The 18630-nt window shown below is 41.8% G+C and overlaps 1 protein-coding gene across 2 annotated transcripts in view; it reads right to left on the reverse strand.

The window, feature by feature from the left end:
- Nucleotides 1-2955: 2955 nt before the first annotated feature.
- Nucleotides 2956-18630, reverse strand: part of LOC129865228 (transmembrane protease serine 9-like) — a 16600-nt gene continuing 925 nt past the window's right edge. Inside the window, exons 3-14 of one of the 2 annotated variants that reach the window (XM_055937830.1) lie at nt 10325-10353; nt 8266-8449; nt 8103-8178; nt 7794-7983; nt 7461-7600; nt 7181-7334; nt 7055-7093; nt 6636-6855; nt 4195-4352; nt 3952-4050; nt 3634-3770; nt 2956-3376 (exon numbers count right to left, since the gene is read on the reverse strand). In XM_055937830.1, coding sequence (XP_055793805.1) covers nt 3212-3376; nt 3634-3770; nt 3952-4050; nt 4195-4352; nt 6636-6855; nt 7055-7093; nt 7181-7334; nt 7461-7600; nt 7794-7983; nt 8103-8178; nt 8266-8449; nt 10325-10353 — 1591 coding nt within the window. In that variant the 3' untranslated portion in view covers nt 2956-3211. Of the gene's footprint in view, nt 3377-3633; nt 3771-3951; nt 4051-4194; nt 4353-6635; nt 6856-7054; nt 7094-7180; nt 7335-7460; nt 7601-7793; nt 7984-8102; nt 8179-8265; nt 8450-10324; nt 10354-18630 lie in introns of those variants that run through there. The other variant, XM_055937831.1, reaches the window with a different exon arrangement.

The raw sequence follows: 18630 nt of genomic DNA on the forward strand, positions 1-18630 counted from the left end.
GTGGTCCCTCAGGTGGGACTTCAGGTTGAGAAAACACAGCCTGTGTTTTTTTCTAGAAAGAAGGTCCGGGTGGAAATATACTTGAAGCTGTATGGAAGGAATCTGGAGAGGGTGGGAGGGGTTTAGGTTCCTGGGGTCTGGTTTGACACTTGAATGACTCCTGTTCACTCAACTCCTGAAACTGACCCCACTCTGCTTTACCAAATATCCATTTCCTACTGATTCTTCCTCCCTCAATCCTACACTACACATGATCGGATAGTGATCACTACGCACTGTAAATTCCTCCAAAACCTCCCAACGACATCTGCCTGCCATTCAACTTGAGATCAAAGTAAGATCCAGAGCAGATTCATTTCCAGTTACTGGGTCAATCCCGGTTCCTCGGCCGTCATTAAGACTCACAAGCCCTTTCTCATCTAGTATTTCCTCCAACACTTGTCAGTTTACAGCAGTCCGTAGCCCTCCCCAGAGCATACTATGAGCATTAAAATCCCCATACCACATTACCCGTCTCCTATCTTGACCTTCTACATTCCCAAGGGACAGCAACTCCAGTCTCTTACACGGGTTGTGAAAGTTCACTATTACCATATTCCCCCCCTCCCAACCACAACGCTACCACTACATACTACTGTTCCAATTCCTCTCCCACACACCTATATGAGTTCCCTTGCTTTATAAAGGTAACACACCCTCCTCCTCCCCCTGCCATCCTATCTCTATGGACTGCAACATAACCTTGTAATACAAAATCTAGAGTAGGTTTTAGTCATATCTCCTGGAGACATATCACATCAGGTTTGGCTGGTAATTCCTCAAAAAACTGTTTGAACTCTCGACCATTAGCCATCAAACTTCTGGCATTCCATTGAAGGATTAACGCAATAATGCAAATTAACCAATACATGATTCCTGGCTGGAATCCACCTTTTTCCACTCCACCACTACACTCCATCCCGTCCTCCTCAACTTATAACCTCCCTACCTTTCCATCCATCTCTGCTCCAGTCATAGCTCAGCGTTGCTCAAACACCTCCACCGGATTTTCCCTCCGTTTCGCTTATCTTTGTTGAAATCTATTTGCTTAGCTATATTGAATAATCATTGTTTATCTATCCTAATTCACTAAATGTGGACAGCTTCTCACCCCGGTGTGGTTTCTCACTTGCTATGGCCACAATAGAGCTCCACAGTGGAGGTGTCATAATACCCATAAAACCTAGCGGTCAAAGAGGGAAATGGTTCCAATTGTTTTTCCACCATTCATTTTTTTCCCATAGGGAATTTTAGAAACACTGAAAAGTCACCTCGTCCTAAAGAGATTTACACGGTTATCAAAATGTCACGCCAGGGTAAGCCTACATGAAACACAGCTCTTATTTTAAGTGTTGGAACCATTTCTTTGTTTGACCACTAGGTTTTCTGGGTATTATGACTCATACTGTGGTACTCTATAGAGCTGCCATCTTGTAGTCCTAGAACTTGGAAATAAATAAAGACATCCCTATGGGAAAAATTAATGGGGAATGAACAGGGTTTTGGAAAACACACAGAAAAAGGTCTGAGGTCAACACAGGCTTATGATATCTATGTTTTGTTTTATGAGATAATAGCAGTCAATTAACATGACATTTATGATGCGTTTATCCGCGTGCCACGCACGCCCTTATGAAACGAGATCATTGAGCACGGGCACTGCCATTGAAGCCATCTATCTACATTTTGAAGTAGTCAATGTACTTCTACAAGTTGGTAAACAAACTGAAAGGGCCCTGTGTTGTTTGAACAGGTATAAAGCCTTGGTTGGCGATTTGCTGCCACTTGCAGTTATGGAATGTTTTCGGAGTGTAATTCATTGGCTGATTCCCTGATGACCTGGATGGAATTATGCGATTCTTCCTTAACCCATAGCAAGTCCCACTCAGTCCCACTACTTCAAAATGGGGAAAATCAACACTTCCAATTCCCGAACAGGCTTTTGGGCACTAGAGTTCTCTATATAACTCTATGAATTAAACATTTTTTTTAAACAAGCCTACACAAAAATAATGATCTTTGTATCGGGTCATTAGTTACTGTAGCCTACAAACATGTTATCTTCAATCAAATAAATAATGCAGGTAAATCTGACATTCCCCATGGGTTGTGTCCTGGTAGCTGGCTGTCTAGACAGGGAGGACGGGTTATTCCAGGTCAACCCAAGGCTCCTGACATTTTAAGCTGTGCAGCGCCTGTTTGAATGATACATCAGCATTATCTTAGTGGCACTGGTAGTTTTTCCAAGCATGCCATTGACTTTTATAGGTAGCCGAATATTGACGTATTGTGATAAAAAAAGGAACCTTGTAAGAGTATAGGCCAGATAAACAGAGCAGGAGGCTCAACGTCTGTCCCATGACTGTTTAAACAGATGTTTATGTTTTATGAAAGTTGCACCCCCCCCAATTCATCAGGGAATGGATGCTACTAGTTATCGAAAGCGTTCCACAGGGATGCTGGCCCATGTTGACTCCAATGCTTCCCACAGTTGTGTCAAGTCGGCTGGATGTCCTCTGGGTGGTGGACCATTCTTGATACACACAGGAAACTGTCGCGTGTGAAAAACTCAGTAATGTTGCAATTGACAAAAACCGGTGCGCCTGGCACCTACTACCATAACCTGTTCAAAAAGCACTTAAATATTTTGTCTTGCCCATTCACCCTCTGAATGGCACACACACAATCCATATCCCAAGGCTTTCAAAAATCCTTTGTAAACCTGTCTCCTCCCGTTTATCTAAACTGATTGGTGGAATTAAGTGCCATAAGGGATCATATCTTGCACCTGGATTCACCTGGTCAGGCTATAATGGAATGAGAAAGTGTGCATAATATTTTGTGCACTCGGTGTACATTCCTACCTCCTTAAAACGTGTTCCTACTTTATAATTGAATGTATAAAATCATGTGCAATTTACCTCAATCATTGTTTACAAAACTAATTACAAGAGAAAAGTAAAACATCTTTGACAAACGATATGAAGACAGAAATACAGTGTGCGACAACAGTCACCTTTGTGTGTGCCCGTCACGTTCTTCTCAAACCTATTGGAACATTAATTGTGATTGCGTCAGACACCGTGTCATTGTGGGCCTTCGCCTTTACACAAGTCTGAAAATGAACACTGGATCAAAAAAGTTAGCGTTTATTCCGTTACGTGAAACAAAGTCAGATGTCAGTGGTTATGTTTGCGATCCAGGAATGATACGCCGATAGTCGGGAGAAGACTGCTGGTGTGCTGATGTCACAGCTCGGGCTGCCCCATGTGACCACCCCAAAGAGGAAGAAGACCCCATTTATTTTCTGGCAGAGGAGTGGAGCACCAGAGTCCCCCTATAGATAGGGAAGAAAGAAGAAAATACATTACACTAATGTTATACCAATGTAACTAACAATGTTGTGAACGTTTGCGTGCACTAGTCCAGTCGGGTGTTCAACATCAACTTAGAATCATTCCTCATTTTTATGAAGACCACTCGTTCACATCAGTAGTGTTAGCTCATAGCCATTTTACAACCATTCATTGATCCAAATCAGTCACCCGGGTCTTCATGAGTACACCATAGAGTTACCCGTCCCACTATACATACCATGCAGGAGACAGAGCCGGCTGGGTCTGTACACAGCTGGGTGTCCGTGATGAGATCCTCTCCCCAGCTCTCTCTACAAGCGGTCCTGTTGACCAGACCCAGCCTGGCCTGGTGCAGGGTGGCTCTGCTAACCTTCGCTAGCGGGAGACAAGAGAGCACATTATATATAGAGAAGGATGCTGCCTACTTATGATAATGTGTACGAGCAAGACCGATGAAACACCGTGGCTCCAGGAGGAGTCCCTCCAGTTCCTCAGTGGTAAACCAGCCACCAACACGAGAACTTATGGTCATGAGTTATTATGTTGCTGTACATACGTGCCGATTTGCTGGATCCCCAGCCTGTTGTCAGACAGGACCAGCTGTCATCCAGCTTCACATCCTCATGTGGGAGGCAAACTGGAGACACTGTGTCATCTAGGGACATATCATAGAAGAAAACCACCAGAATAAGCATCCTAGATATGTCACATGCTTAAGGCCTGCAAGCCAAGTTAACGGTCCTGTAAACCAATACAATCAGTGAGCTAAAGTAACCCATACTGGAAGAGTATTTGATACCAAATCGAGCTGGAACACTGAGCTTGATGAGTGTGAGGTCAGAGGTCGAAGGGAAGGTTCCGTCATGGGGGTGGCTGAACACCTCGTCCACCGGGATGGTCTGGGCAGCCATGAACCTCAGGTCGTGACCTCCCAGCACCACGGTGTCAACTGTAGCTCTGAAAGAGAGGAGAGAATAGACCCCAGTAGCCTCGTTTCACTGTCAAAACATAAAATGAAACCATCTAGTGTTCAGTGAACTGACAATGTCAAATACAGATAGCCTACTCAAATAATTAACATCCAATCACATTAACCGTTACTCTCTCGCGGGAATACCACTAACGGTCCATATGTAGCCAAACGTAGCTGCTGCTCATTCCGTTTGCTCAAATGGATAAATGTTTTTTTTTAAAGTAAGGCCCGCTTCCATAGAGACACATACCAGCTCTACCAGCAGTACTAAACCTGCACCTGTCGACGACACAAGTTGTTCTGCTTCCACGAGCACATCCAATGCTAGCATCAGTAATTCTACATGTGATGCTAGCCAAACTAGCATGTACACTGACAGTTGTGAGACATGCAGCCAAAGACATGTATAAAAGCAATAGATACCATTAATAAGAAAGGGGCTAGAAGTGTCATATGCTGAGCTACCGAGTGGCTAGGACAGGCAGGCCCCATACTATTGTGGAGGACTTAATTCTTCCTACTGCCGCAGATATGGCTGGGACAATGCTGGGGGAAAAGGCCAAAACTACACAGATAGCCTTCATCAAACAGCACTGTTTCACGACACATCAGGAGATGTTTTGAAACAATTACTGCTTCGCATACAAGCCAGTGAATTCTATGCATTATTGCTGGATGAGGAGTCAGACGTGGCGGGCCTGGCACAGCTCCTGGTATATGTCCGTTACGTTTATGGGGGGGGGTCAATTAAGGAAGACATCCTCTTCTGCAAACAACAGGAGATTATATTTTTAAAGTACTGGACAGCTTTCACATCAAATGGATGGTCAAGATGTGTTTGTATCTGTACTGATGGCGTAAAAGCCATGGCAGGGAGACAGTGGAGTGGCAATGTACGTGCAAGCAGTTACTCCCGACGCCACTTGGGTACACTGCAGCATCCACCGAGAGGCTCTTGCTGCCAAAGGAATGCCTGACAGCTTGAAAGACATTTTGAACACTACAGTGAAAATGGTTAACTTTGTTAAAGCAAGGCCCCTGAACTCGTGTATTTTCTGAACTACGCAATGATATGAGCAGCGACCATGTAACACTTTTACAACATACAGAGGTGCGCTGGTTATCAAGGGGCAAAGTAATTACATGTTTTTTTTAAATTGAGAGACGAGCTTAAAGTTTTCTTTACTGATCATCATTGTCACTTGTTTGACCGCTTGCATGATGACGATTTTCTCACACGACTGGCCTATCTGGGTGATGTTTTTCCTCGCCTGAATGATCTGAATCTAGGATTACAGGGACTCGCCGCAACTATATTCAATATGCGGGACAAAATTGAGGCTATAATTAAGAAGTTGGAGCTCTTCTCTGTCTGCATTAACAAGGCCAACACACAGGTCTTTCAATCAATGTATGATATTTTTGTGTGCAAATTAACACACACTTACGGACTATGTCAAATGTGAAAGTGAAGCACCGGAGTGAGTTGGGTGCTCAATTTCGCAGGTATTTAACCGAAACGGATGACACATACAACTGGGTTCTTTATCCCTTTCATGCCCTGCCTCCAGTCCACTTACCGATATCTGAACAAGAGAGCCTCATCGAAATTGCAACAAGCGGTTCTGTGAAAATGTAATTTAAAAATCAGAAGCCACTGCCAGATTTCTGGATTGGGCTGCGCTCAGAGTATCCTTCCTTGGCAAATCATGCTGTTAAGACACTGATGCCCTTTGCAACCACGTACCTATGTAAGAGTGGATTCTCCGCCCTCACTAGCATGAAAACTAAATACAGGCACAGTGTGTGAGGAAAATAATTTAAGACTGAGGCCCTCTAGTACAACATTGCAGAGTTATGTGCATCCTTTCAAGCACATCCATTAACCTGTGGTGAGTTAATCACAATTTGATGAACAAATAAGGTTTTATATGTAAGATGGCTAAATAAAGAGCAAAATTGTTGATTATTATTATTTGTGCCCTGGTCCTATAAGAGCTCTTTGTCACTTCCCATGAGACGGGTTGTGACAAACACTCATTCTTATGTTTAATAAATGTGAGTTTATCGTATAGTGCGTGTGGCAGGCTTACAACGATGGCAAAACTTTTGAGAGTGCGCTGACCCTGGTGCTAGAGGGGGTACACAGCTGGAGGTTGAATGTTTGAAGGGGTACGGGGCTATAAAAAGTTTGGAAACCACTGATGTAGAGGTTAGATTACAGGCGATAGTGTGTGTCCTGTGTCGGTACTTGGTGACTAACTCACTTGCTGTGGCAGTGTTGCGGTGCCAGGACCCAGTGGTGGTGGATCAGGGTCCCGCTGCAGTAATGTCTCCCTTTGGACTGCAGACTGACCTGCCAGGGCCAGGAGTTGGCGCACGCCTCTGTCACACTCCCCACCCGCACCTCACCCTCCAAGGTCACATACACCCCTGCCGGGCGGGAATCCAGCCGGCAGGTCAATATCTTACTCTGACCACAACTCTCTGGGAGACAGGAAGAGAGGGTACAAGAGGGTTAGTGGTCAAACTGAACATGATCTGCTGTTTTGATAATGCAATGTTTTGATCAACAAAATAAAATTTGATGAGCTGGCAGTAAGATTAAAATTAATCAGATATTCATTTTTACTCCCGTAAAAGTTTATTTCTGGTAGTTAACTAATTTAGCAGTGACATAACCTACCTTCAGTCACAGTAATACCATCAGACACAGACTTTTCACCTGTTAAAAATAAAAGATAATAAATAAATCTCCTGAGTGCTTAAAATGAAGTACTTCTCTAGGGTTGGGCTCCAAGTGTGTACTTACCTTGAATTAATTCATTGATCCAGTCTAGGTAGACCTGTACTTTAGTATAGACCCCAGGCCTCTGGGCTCTACCACAGCCCACTCCCCAGCTGACCACTCCAGCCAACTCATACCTGGACCCTGTGTAGCAGGACAGAGGTCCACCTGAGTCACCCTGCAGGAACAACCACATCACAAGACGAGGATCACAGGACACAGCCTTTTTGTATGAAAGTAGAATACAATGAAAGGGATAAATACATGAAAGCATTAAAGCATTGCCAGGGTTCGAGTTCACTACCTGGCAGGCGTCTATGCCTCCTTCAGGGTCTCCAGCACAGAACATGGTGGGCTGAACTACACCACGGTAGAACTTGTTACAGTCCTCTGGGGACAGGCAGGTCACATTAACCTCCTGGAGTCTGTTGGCACGAGGCCCATCTGAGAGTAGAAGAGTAGGAAGAGGAAGAAAGAGCACATGAATAGGGGAACACAAGAAACAGGACCTTCCTCACTGTGAATGATCAATTATGATTGAAAGTCAGTCATGACCCCAGAAGACCATACCTGACCTTTCTTATAAAGAGACAAAAGGCAACTAAACTTCAAAAAGGAATGTAGGCAATCTACTGACTCTCTCTGGTGGTGCCCCAGCCGGTCACTGTGCATTGCTTTTTGGGTTCGATTGGCCCCATCCATATCTCTATGGGTCTCACACACTGGTTGAACATCAGCGGGGTCTTCATCTTCACCAGGGCAATGTCATTCATCTTTGTCATGCGGTTGTAATCCTTGTGGGTGACTATTTTTGAGATTGCAACCAACTGAAAACAAAAATAAATGGGTGCCTTAACAGTTAAAATGTCAATGCAGAATAGTAATACAGGAAGAAAAAAAATCTGTTTAATGACTTGAATGTTGTTCGTCCATGTGTGTATCCCACCTGTTGACATTCTTCATCAGGATTCTCAAGGTCGTGTTTTCCCGCCATCACAGTCCAGAAATCCACTTTGTTATACCTGTAAAACACCATCCATAATTATTTTGATTTCTCTAGCTATACATCTATTTGATTTATTGTTACTTGAACTTCCAGAACTACTCACTGCTTGAAACAGTGTGCGGCAGTCAGAACCCACTGAGGGGCGATGATGGCACCACCACAGGCTGGCATGGTGGTAAAGCGTAGGGATACCTGCCATGGCCAGGAGTGGGCCCAGGCCTCCACACCACCAATGATCCTCACCTCCATCTCCTGCTCTGGCACGAAGGACCGAACCCCTGCCAGATCTGCAACAAAGCTCAGAGGTTACAGGTTTCTTTATTGGTGTGCAGGGACAGGTTACTCATTGCATCAGGACATGTGGGGTGGGGGGGGGGGCTTAGTTTTAAGTAGCTTAGTATAGCAGTGCATGTCTGGTCTTGCCAGTAGGGCTGATGCTACCAGTGTTTGTGTAGATCATTGTGCGCATTACATATAGCCAGAATAGATTCTGAACCTACGCTTGCTTACAGCTGCCCAAGAGTTTTCCCGGACTTAAATGCTTTAATTACATCAACAAGTCCTTCCTCTGTAATTTGTCCTTCACATGAGTCTCTGTACAGAAGTTAATTTTACATTATTATAGAAAGAAAATCCATTCCTCTAACTAGTGGAGATGGAGGAGACTGAAACGAAAATATATGCTTAAATTACTTTGCTTCCGCTTTCAAAATATTGGTTTGGTGAATTGTGGGTGACTTTCATTTGTAACAAGTTATAGTAAAAAATAAAATAAAAAGATTAAATTAGTGCATTTTTCCACATTCCATCCAATTCACTTTATATTTTATAATATATTACACTTGATCTTTCTTAAGTTCTTCCATTTATTTTTCCTCTAACTTATTCTGTGCCTCCATGTTAGTTTTTATTGACATCTGTACGGTTATTTCCTTTGTTAATACGAACTCTTTTGACCTAAATTGCATTTGTTTTAAAGATTAGTATTGAATTGCATGGCCTCTAAAGCCACATTTAAAAGTGTCCCATACAAAACGGGATCTGCTGTACTGTACGTAGTGTCGGAAAAAGTAAGTTACAAATTCTTCTGTCCTGGTTAAAAACAAGGTATCGTCCAATAGGCTTTGATTACATTTCCAATATCCTCGCCCAGGTGGAAATTCTGTAAGAGAAATGTATACGCCAATTATTTGATGGTCCGACCGCATTCTGTCAGCACTATATTTTGGTGCCAGGGAGAATGACATAAGTAGTCAAGACGACTAGCTTGATTGAGCCTCCGCCATGTAGATCTCACGAGCTCGGGATATTTAAGCCTCCATTTATGCACTAGTTTCAATATATCGATGATATTCGTGATTTCCTTAAGTGCATGGGGATGATAGTTTGTAGTGCGATTTATTTTACGGTCCATCGAGTTATTTAAAACAGTTTTATAATCTCCAACCATAATAAATGGAGCATTGTATTGCTTGATCAATTATTATATGTTTTCAAAGCAGCATGGATCATCACTATTTGGACCATATAGATTAATGAGCCAAATCCGTTTGTGGTCCAATAACATTTAAAATAATCCATCTACCTTGCGGATCTGTTTGGACAATTTGTACATTCAGATCAAAATTGTTAATTCATATCATCACCCCTTTGAGTTTCTATGCCCATGGGAGAAGTATATTTGCCTCCCCCACCAGTCCTTTTCCCACACAACTTCATCTGAAATTGTTGAATGCGTGTCCTGTAAACAGATATTATATTCCATCTCTTTTAGCCAGGTAAATACTGATTCGTCTTTTCTTACTGTCCGCTAAACCATTTCAATTATAACTGGCTATACGTATTTAACCATAATGAGACTCAATTCCGTTTATCATAATGTTTGGAAACTTACCATTAAAAAGTACCAAAATAATTGAGTGTCCATATAGCTGTACCATGATATTTGCATCGCTACTAAGTAAACCTCCAATTGTTCTCCACTATTCCACCCGCTAAAACATATCCCCGCCACTCCAGGTTGGGTAGTAGTCAGTGACAGGCAGATCACCCCTGTTCTACTGGATCCTAGAGTTTGGGATCCATCCTTAAAAAGAGCACACAGTGCCAACGCCCTCACCTCGATTGTTTTATGATTCACTGTTAAACGTGTTCTTCCATACCTTCGAATTGAAATCCGCTGGTGAGGGTTGCATTTCCCGGGTGGGTATAATTTGTGGAACGTTCCAACAGGAATCCGTTCCAAAAACTTCGTAAATATCAAGGTTGCCAACAAACAACGCATACAGTCGTATAACAGTAGAATGACATACCGGGTAGGGAGTGAGCTATGTAATTACGTTTTTCACTCACCACGTTTATTCGGAAAAATGTCTCTTCGTTCTGCTAGCCTCCACCATTTCTCGTTCGTTGGTTTAGTTATTATTTCCGGTGTTCCTGCATTTGCCGGTGAACTCTGTTGCGCCTCAATTAGGGAATCGCTGTGGTTGAAATGTAACTAATGACCGCTAGTCCCAGTATTTTTTTTAGCTAGGTGGGTTGTACACAATTGTTACCGATGATACTGTATATACCTACTCTTACTACAGAAACATGCATTTTGCCAAGTTCTCTCTGTGTTAATCCTGTTTCCCAAATATAGCAGGTAACTTGTGTCTGTCGATGTTGTTGAGTTCATCTTGCCTAGTTAAATAAAGATTAAATAAATTAGAACATTTAAAATATATACTTTGACCTATTTCAGGTAACCCCAAGATGCTTGATTCACTACACCTGCTTTTGAATAACTTTCCAGTCGTTTTTGCTTTACATTCCGACTTTTGAACGTCTGTTTATTGGACATATATATTAGTGTCTAATAAAAAAGAGCAACTTATGTAAAGCATCCTATCTGTTTTAAGGTTATAGTGTGTGTGTGTGTGTGTGTGTGTGTGTATATGTGTGTGTAGTGTAGGTCCTCTTGATGTCCACTAGGTGTCAGCACAGCTTCAATAATGTCACACCAGGTTCACAACATGTTTTCATGTGTCACAAATCAAATTGTATTTGTCACATGCGCCGAATACTACATGTGTAGACCTTGCAGTGAAATGCTGAAATTAAGCCCTTAACCAACAATTTAGTTGTAAGAAAAATAAGAAATAAAAGTAACAAATAATTAAAGATCAGCAGTAAAATAAAAACAGCGAGCCTATATACATGGGGTACCGGTACAGAGTCAATGTGTCGGGGCACCTGTTAGTCGAGGTAATTGAGGTGTTCCTTTCAAGTCCAGTGGTGTAAATTACTTAACAAAAATGTATTTAAACTACTCCACTACATTCCGTTTATATCTGTTTTTTTTGTATCTGTACTTTTACTCTTTCTGTTTCTTTACAACATTATATTTTACTTCACCACATTTCTAAAGAAAATAATATTTTTTTTACTCCATACAGTTTCCCTGGCACCCAAAAGTACTTTTTGCATTTTGAATGCTAAGCCGGACAGGAAAATGGTCCAATTCACACACTTATCAAGAGAACATCCCTGGTCATCCCTACTGCCTCTGATCTAGCAGACTCACTAAACACATGCTTCGTTTGTAAATTATGTCTGAGTGTTCCCATGGCTATTTCTTAAATAAAAATACAAGAGAATTGTGCTGTCTGGTTGGCTTAATATATGGAAGGTCAAATAATTTATACTTTTACCACTGATACTTAAGTATCTTTTAGCAATGACATTTACTTAGTATTTTACTGGGTGACTTTTACTTGAGACATTTTCTATTAAGGTATCTTTACTTTTACTCAAGTATGACAATTGGGTACTTTTTCAACCACTGTTCAAGACGTTTAGCACCCAATATCCAACATTCACTTGGTGGCTTGAAGTAGGAGTGCTGAACTAGGATCTGTTTAGCATTTGTGAGTAGAATGAATAACGTTACTTTGACGGGGGGTGGGGGGTACTGATTCCAGTTCAGCACTCTTAGCCTGAGACATTTCATAAATGCGTACAGAGGAGCACTTTTCTACGATCAGCTTTGCCTTGATCATTCTGAATCAGTTGTCTCTGGAATAAGATTATATGGACAGGGGTGGGTTTGATCATAGATCAGCACTCCTACTCAACAACAGTTGCTGTACCCTAACATTTTATAATCCAATTTCCCTTGCTGTCTATGTCCTTCCGGAACCCCACCTCAACATTGTTCTGTCAAGGCAACAAAAGCAAGTTGGCATGCTCTTGAAAGGAATTTAACTCACAACCTCTCCTTTGGGAATTCACCACTATAACTACTACTACAACTATTTTTAAACTATCTTAACATGTGGCTTTCTTCAGGGGGACCAAGACTAGGAACACCTTTGAATGGTCTACAAAGAATGGCCCCAGGTAAAAGTTGGCTTTTGCAGAGTATGGTTGTATTGTTACCCCACAGCATATCACAACTCTATTGAAATGACATTTGAAACAAGGTGTCACTTCATTCTTGCTATTTGATGGGAACTAGCCCCTTTTCCCCTACATACCTCTTGTTTGCTCTTTCAGGCCCACAAAGGCAACAAGAAAGAAGGTGCTACATTAACTGTTTCTCTGGGATTTGAACTCTCAAACTCTGGTTCGGGGAGCAACCACCATAACCACTACTCTACCAGACAGACAGAGACAAAGTATTAAGGGGATCATGAAAATGCACACATCAAAGACAACATTTCAGAGGTTGGAGAATGGTGTGGGGGCTTGTACTTCTTGGGTCCACCAACCGTTCCTTAATCTTCTTCTGATGACTACAAGCATAGATTATGAATCTTCAAAACCTACACTATAGAATGGATGTGTTTAGGAACGGGGGACGAAATTCGAAAGGGACGTGTTTCCAATTACCAGCAAATAGACCCTAGAAATGTTATTCCAAAATCTTAATATTGGAACTTTGTCCCTTCATTTGCCTACTACTGTCTATAAGCTATCATGACATGTGGGTTTTTTCTTGGGGACAAGGTATCGGAACGCTTTTGAATGGTCTACAAAGCATGCCCCCAGGTCAAAATTGGCTTTTTGCAGACAAGGATTATATTGTTACTCCACGACAAAGTATGTTATCACAACTCTATTAAAAGGACATTCTATACAAGGTGTCACTTCAGTCCTTCTATTTGATGGGAACTAGCCCCTACCCCCCTACACACCTCAAAATAGCTCTTTCATGCCAACAAAACGCAACATCAAAAATGGCTCTCTAAAAATTACTCTTCTCAGATTTGAACTCTCAAACTCTGGTTCGGGGAGCAACCGCCATAACCACTACTCTACCAGACAGACAGAGACTAAATGCTAATGGATACTTCAAAATGCACACATCAAAGACAACATTTCAGAGGTTGGAGAATGGTGTGGGGGCTTGTACTTCTTGGGTCCACCAACCGTTCCTCAATCTTGTTCTGATGATTACAAACATAGATTATGAATCTTCAAAACCTACACAATAGGATGGTTGTGTTTAGGAACGGGGGACGAAATTCGAAAGGGACGTGTTTCCAATTACCAGCAAATAGACCCTAGAAATGTTATTCCAAAATCTTAATATTGGAACTTTGTCCCTTCACTTGCCTACTACTGTCTATAAGCTATCATGACATGTGGGTTTTTTCTTGGGGACAAGGTATCGGAACGCTTTTGAATGGTCTACAAAGCATGCCCCCAGGTCAAAATTGGCTTTTTGCAGACAAGGATTATATTGTTACTCCACGACAAAGTATGTTATCACAACTCTATTAAAAGGACATTCTATACAAGGTGTCACTTCAGTCCTTCTATTTGATGGGAACTAGCCCCTACCCCCCTACACACCTCAAAATAGCTCTTTCATGCCAACAAAACGCAACATCAAAAATGGCTCTCTAAAAATTACTCTTCTCAGATTTGAACTCTCAAACTCTGGTTCGGGGAGCAACCGCCATAACCACTACTCTACCAGACAGACAGACACTAAATGCTAATGGATACTTCAAAATGCACACATCAAAGACAACATTTCAGAGGTTGGAGAATGGTGTGGGGGCTTGTACTTCTTGGGTCCACCAACCGTTCCTCAATCTTCTTCTGATGATTACAAACATAGATTATGAATCTTCAAAACCTACACAATAGGATGGTTGTGTTTAGGAACGGGGGACGAAATTCAAAAGGGACGTGTTTCCAATTACCAGCAAATAGACCCTAGAAATGTTATTCCAAAATCTTAATATTGGAACTTTGTCCCTTCATTTGCCTACTACTGTCTATAAGCTATCATGACATGTGGGTTTTTTCTTGGGGACAAGGTATCGGAACGCTTTTGAATGGTCTACAAAGCATGCCCCCAGGTCAAAATTGGCTTTTTGCAGACAAGGATTATATTGTTACTCCACGACAAAGTATGTTATCACAACTCTATTAAAAGGACATTCTATACAAGGTGTCACTTCAGTCCTTCTATTTGATGGGAACTAGCCCCTACCCCCCTACACACCTCAAAATAGCTCTTTCATGCCAACAAAACGCAACATCAAAAATGGCTCTCTAAAAATTACTCTTCTCAGATTTGAACTCTCAAACTCTGGTTCGGGGAGCAAACGCCATAACCACTACTCTACCAGACAGACAGACTCCTTTTACTTTTCACATGCAGAGACTCCTTTTTCTTTTTCACATGCTATAACCTAACAACCTTATTCTAAAATCGATTATGTTAATATTTTCCCTCAATCTACACACAATACCATATGATGACAAAGTGAATACCGTGTTTATACATTTTAGCAAATTAATTACAAATAAAAAACAGAAATACCTTATTTACATAATGATTCTTCCCCTTTGCAATGAGTCTCAAATTGAGCTCAGGTGCATCCTGTTTCCATTGATCATCCTAGAGCTGTTTCTACAACTTCATTGGAGTCCACCTGTGGTAAATTCAATTGATTGGACATAATTGGGAAAGGCACACACCTGTCTATATAAGGTCCCACAGTTGACAGTGCATGCCAGAGCAAAAACCAAGCCAAATCAAATCAAATTTTATTTGTCACATGCGCCGAATACAACAGCTGTGGACCTTACTGTGAAGGTCTTACTTACAAGCCCTGAACCAACAATGCAGGTCAAGAAATAGAGTTAAGAAAAGTTTTAATAAACTAAAGTCTATTTTTTTTATTAAATCCATAAGTAACACAAGACAATTACATAACAATAACGAGGCTATATACATGGGGTACCGGTACAGAGTCAATGTGCGGGGGTACAGGTTAGTTGAGGTCATTTGTAAAGTGACTTTGCATTTATAATTAACAGTGAGTAGCAGCAGTGTAAAAACACTGGGGGGGGGGGGGGGGGGGGGGGGGGGGCTCTTTGACAATTTTTTTGCCCTTCCTGTGACAACGCTTAGTATATAGGTCCTTGATGTCAGGAAGCTTTGCCCCAGTAATGTACTGGGCCGTACGCACTACCCTCTGTAGCGCCTTACGGTCAGATGCCCAGCAGTTGCAGTACCAGGCGGTTATACAACCTCTCAGGATGCTCTCGATGGTGCAGCTGTAGAACTTTTTGAGGATCTGGGGATCCATGCTAAATATTGTCAGTCTCCTGAGGGGGAAAGGTTTTGTCGTGCCCTCTTCACAACTGTGTTGGTGTGTTTCGACCATGATAGTTTGTTGGTGATGTGGACACCAAGGAACTTGGAACTCTCGACTCGCTCAACTTCAGCCCCGTCGATGTTAATGGGGGCCTGTTCGGCCCTCCTTTTCCTAAAGTCCACGATCAGCCCCTTTGTCTTGCTCACATTGAGGGAGAGGTTGTTGTCATCAGGCCAGGAAGTCCTGAGGCATGGTTCCAGGGCTCAGGTCCTCTGGGAGGGGAGGGTGAGGGAGAGAGAGAGAGAATTACAGGGTGCATGAGACAGGAGAAATACTCCAGATATAACAGATTGACCCTAGCCCTCTGACACAAACTTTTGCAGCATAAATACTGGAGGCTGAGATACGAGGGGTAGGGAGACACTGTGGCCATGTCCTATGATTCCCCCGGACAGGGCCTATGATGTAGTGGACCCTACCAGAAAACATTTAGTTACTTTTTGCATTTATTATGCTTTAAGTCTTACATATACAACAACACATTTCTAAATTTTGGTGAAAGTTGGCCATTAGCTAACCACAACTTTCCTGTCAAAGACATTCATGAACTACAACTTGACGATCTGACAGTGTGGGGTAGAGAAATTCCAACTAACGGGTGAAAAATTCATCCGGTTCTTTCTGTGTATATGCAGAACAGTATACAAATACACTAATAATACATCCAGTCTCTGGTTATTGGTGATACTTTCCATTCTGCACTATTGTAACCTTTGACCCCTTGCAAAGGGCCTTAAATTTCCACATTCTGGATGACATCCTGCTGAACTTTCATTGTTTGATCTAGCGTGTGAAAAAAAAAATCCCTCTCACTTGTCCCATGTGGGCTGACCTACGGTGCAGTTAGATGGAAAAGTGCTACTTGATGTAGACATGACATGTGATTTGGGATGAGGGGAAATGTCAATCAATGACAATTGAAATTGCTAATTTATTCTGCACATTGCTATATTTGTTCATGTAGACATTGAATATGTTTCATATGTGGGTGATGCATTTCATTTGTAGTCTTTCTTAATTTGTCCTTTTGAAATATATTTAACATCATTTGGTGGGATGTCTGTAAGAAATCACTTATGATGATCAATATTTCAATTTAGTGTAATGACATCAAACACTCACTTCTCCTGAAGGGCGTACATAATATGATTCACTATTCGCCATAAATGTAAAAGCATTAGATTGGCGTATGCATGGCCCAAAAGGAGTTTCCACCATATTTCCTGTTCATGCAGAGAATTGAAAGGGGGCACTTTGGGAGAACTGAGATGTTTGATACAAATTACTGAGCAACTCCTTCCTCCCTCCTTGAAGTAATCACTGCTTAGACAGGAATGGGCAGGTGAAACCAAGGGCTCCACTACATGGCATTAACCTGTCTAGTCATTTCTACTCAGTGATTACACCTTAGGAGGACAAAAGGAGGGATATATGTAAAGATTGAGCGAGCCACTACTGTCAGCTACACAACCCAATCCTGTTATTTGCATATAATATACTTTTGACCTCTCACCTGTATATTGTCTGTAACCATTCCACAGATATCTTGTACAGTGGAAACACTTGAGCCTCTGCCTCGTCCCCATCAGCAATAACTCATCACTCCTACTCCAGATAAATTCATTAGCATGAAGTTTGATACCCATATGACCCCACTCAACCCCAGGGGCCAAGTGTTAACATTCCATCTAACCTGGAGCCTTACATATCAACTGTCTCAGAGTAGGAGTGTTCCTCTCGGATCAGTTTTGCAGTTTACAACAAGAATAAGATTATAGACACATCCTAGATCAACAATTACTGTGAGATGATTTGTGGATGAAGTCCCAGGTCCCCCTCTGTCCATGTTATGTTGTTCATTTGGATCTTAACATGGCTTTTGAGGGCCCTAACCAATATTTGGTTTGGGGGCTGCCCACCTCGCTGGCAAAACGTTGTAGTGCCCTCCCCCCTCTTGACGGTGGAGAGAAATTGAAATTGTTGAAATATTTACATTTCAATTGTGGCCATTTTGCCATTGTGCAGGGAAAGGTTTAGCAATTTTGAATACATTTCATGCAATTAGACTCATTTTGCCACGGAGCAGAGAAAAGGTGCAGTATTACAGTGAATTTGCTGCAATTCTACACATTTTGTCAAGATTTATGCAATGTTAACCATGTTTGAGTGAGAGTGACTAACACAATCATTGGGGGCCTCCTGGAGGTCAGGGCCCTTGGGCACATGCCCCTGCGTGCCCAGTCGGTATCGGGCCATTATTACAAGAAGTTTAGATAACTGGCTAGACTAACTTACCGATCTACATTTTTGTAGCTGACATGGCTAATTGTGACTCGGTGACTGGCAATATTTGTTCTGATATTTACTATATACATTTTTAGGATTGTGTGTTTTGTATTGTTAGGTATTACTGCATTGTTGGAGCTAGAAACCAACATTTTGTTGCCCGTACGATAACATATGTGTATGTGACAAACTTTTATTTGCTAACCAACTGCTGATGCACAACCAAATCTCTAAATTTCACCTTGTGTATTTTACTATTGTAGCACAACAGTAAGTGACCGCTGTTAAAAAAGAAATAATAATGATAATAATGGTCGGTGGTCTCCTAGCTACTGCGTATGTGGATTATGCCTGCAGCCCACTGTGGTTATGCGTCATAGCGCAATTCCATCCTCACTGGAAGTAATCATTGCTTAGACATGATTGGGAAAGTCATGAATTTAGAAATGATCATAGATTACAGGGGGGATATGGTTAAAAAAAAATACTATTGTAATTCACTTTCAATCCATGTTCTTTAC

This window comes from Salvelinus fontinalis, chromosome 11 (genome assembly GCF_029448725.1).
Source record: "Salvelinus fontinalis isolate EN_2023a chromosome 11, ASM2944872v1, whole genome shotgun sequence".
In the NCBI taxonomy this organism is placed as follows: Eukaryota; Metazoa; Chordata; class Actinopteri; order Salmoniformes; family Salmonidae; genus Salvelinus; species Salvelinus fontinalis.